Source organism: Austrofundulus limnaeus, unplaced genomic scaffold (genome assembly GCF_001266775.1).
Source record: "Austrofundulus limnaeus strain Quisiro unplaced genomic scaffold, Austrofundulus_limnaeus-1.0 Scaffold1781, whole genome shotgun sequence".
Lineage (NCBI taxonomy): Eukaryota > Metazoa > Chordata > Actinopteri > Cyprinodontiformes > Rivulidae > Austrofundulus > Austrofundulus limnaeus.
This window is the reverse complement of record NW_013954183.1, coordinates 1-2100: the sequence shown is the minus strand read 5'-3', so window position 1 is coordinate 2100 and position 2100 is coordinate 1. Positions and strand designations below refer to the sequence as shown.

Genomic DNA, 2100 nt, shown 5'->3' with positions numbered 1-2100 from the left:
TATATATATATATATATATAAACAGCAAAGGAGACAGACAGGTGCTGTTTACAGCAGGTCTCCAAGTCTATCCATCGCCATGTGTTGTGCGTAAAAGATGAGCTATGGAGACGCTCCATTATTAGTTCCCAAGTAAAGATGGTTTGGATATCTGTTATGAGCAATAAAAGGAGAGGGAGCGTAACTCAAGTCGTTTTTTTTATTATTATTATTCAGTCTCCATTATTGGAGCTGGATCTTCATCGCGTTTGACAGTTTTATTACGCGCCTCTCTTGGAGAGAAAAAAAAAAGCGCTTTAGATGATGGTTCCATTTATTTGTGGTAGTGAGGGGGGAGGCGTGGTGGGGAGAAGTTAAGGCACATACCTGCTGCCAGTTTTCCTCCAGCGACGGCATGGCGGAGAAGTAGCCGGTGTCGTGGACGAGCTGAAGTTCCTGGAAGATACTGTGGTTCGCCAGGACATCCATGCTTTTAGGACGCGATGAGAGAGAGAGAGGGGGTGAAAAACAAGAATCTGATCCACGAGAAACGCGCCTCCTCTTCTTCTTCTTCTTCTTCCTTTGCTTGTTCTTATTTAAATTATTATTTTATTTTATTTTATTATGTTAGAGGAGAGCCTCGGTCACACCTCCACGTCCACTCCTTTCATATTAGTCCTCAGCAGGTGATTAACAGCGCGGCGCAGCGGTGGAAAATGAGCCAATTAGGGTCCGTGTACCTGCGCGCATAATCGGACTCGGTGCGTAAAAAAAAAAAAAAAGAAAGAAAGAAAAGAAGAGCGGAGGCTGATGGGAGCTCCATGCGTATCCGTGTTGCCAAAATAACCCACTGATAGGGGAGCCGGAGGAAAGGGGGAGGGGCTTTGAAAATGAAGGGGGCGTGGCTCGATTTGTCAATCAACCCCCCCCCCCCCCCCCTCGTGTGGCCATTTATGGCGAGTGGGCGGTTAAGAAGAGGAGGAGCTGCTAATGGGAGCGGCGGCGGCGCGTGGAGGGGCGGGCTTTAGGAGGATCCCGGCGGCGCGGATTGGCTCGTGCGCCGCTCGCTCGAAGCGCAAATGGGCTCAATAGGTGAGCTATTTATGGATGGGTATATTAGATTTGGAAGAAAGACTCAGAGGCCAGTCTGAGTGGGGAAGTCGTGGTGTCAACATCATGTGCTCCCGGACCAGACCTGGAAAACAAGAAAACAACAGGCTGCTGGATTGTTCCACAGCTCCAACGCAAAGCGTCATGGGAAATTAGGAAGGTTTCCCAGCAGTACGCCCTGGAGGTTTTGACCTCTGATAAAACGCTTTTGGAGTGAAGAAAGTGTGAAAAATCTTGTTTCAATTAAAAGTCAGCTGACTTTAATGCCAGAAATTCAAACTAAAATGATGTTATGCAAAGAAACAATGGAGTTTTAGCCATTTTTGGTGACTTTGAAAACATCAGCTGCCAGCTCACAAAATACTACAAAATATTGCATGATCACTTCAGAGTATGTTTTGTTAATAACTCTCAACTACCAGGACAACTCTGAGCTGAATAAGCGTTAAACTGACTGAGTTACAGCCTTTTCTTTCCAAAGTTTGACTGGCTGTGGCGGCCATCTTGAATCAAATTGCCCCCAAAAGTTAATCAGTTGGAGAAACACATCCAGTGATTAGTTCCTGAGAGTTCATTAAAATCTATCCAGTGGTTCATGAGATATGTTGCTAACAGACAAATGAACAATTAGAATTTTAATGGTTTGTTTATAGCTGGCTCCTTCATTCTCAGAAATACGTTCTCGTTTGTTTTTGTTGTCACTCATAAGCTGTGAGGAAGGGGTGAGAAGAAGAATCTTTTTTTTATCCAAACATTTGGTGGCATGAGCCATATGTAAGTCACCCAAAACCGGTGCCCTTCCACAAACCGTCTCGATATTAGCGTCGGAGAGGTTTATTTTCTTGTTTTCGGAGCACTTGGGGTGCTGGCTGAGTAGGGGTGTAAGAAAATATCGATACACTGAAATATCGCAATATTTCATTTCCCAATACTGTATCGATATTCTAAAGCCCTGTGTCGATTTTTTTATTAAGGTTTAAAATGTCAACTTTCCTGCCAGCCGTTCATTTT

General features: G+C 44.5%; 1 protein-coding gene across 1 annotated transcript in view; it reads right to left on the bottom strand.

Annotated features, from left to right (window-relative positions):
* The window catches only part of LOC106536344 (Krueppel-like factor 7), a 34387-nt gene extending 33553 nt beyond the window's left edge, over positions 1-834 (bottom strand). The window contains exon 1 of the mRNA XM_014033596.1: positions 367-834. Coding sequence (XP_013889050.1) covers positions 367-468 — 102 coding nt within the window. The 5' untranslated portion in view covers positions 469-834. The remainder of the gene's footprint in view (positions 1-366) is intronic.
* Positions 835-2100: the final 1266 nt, after the last annotated feature.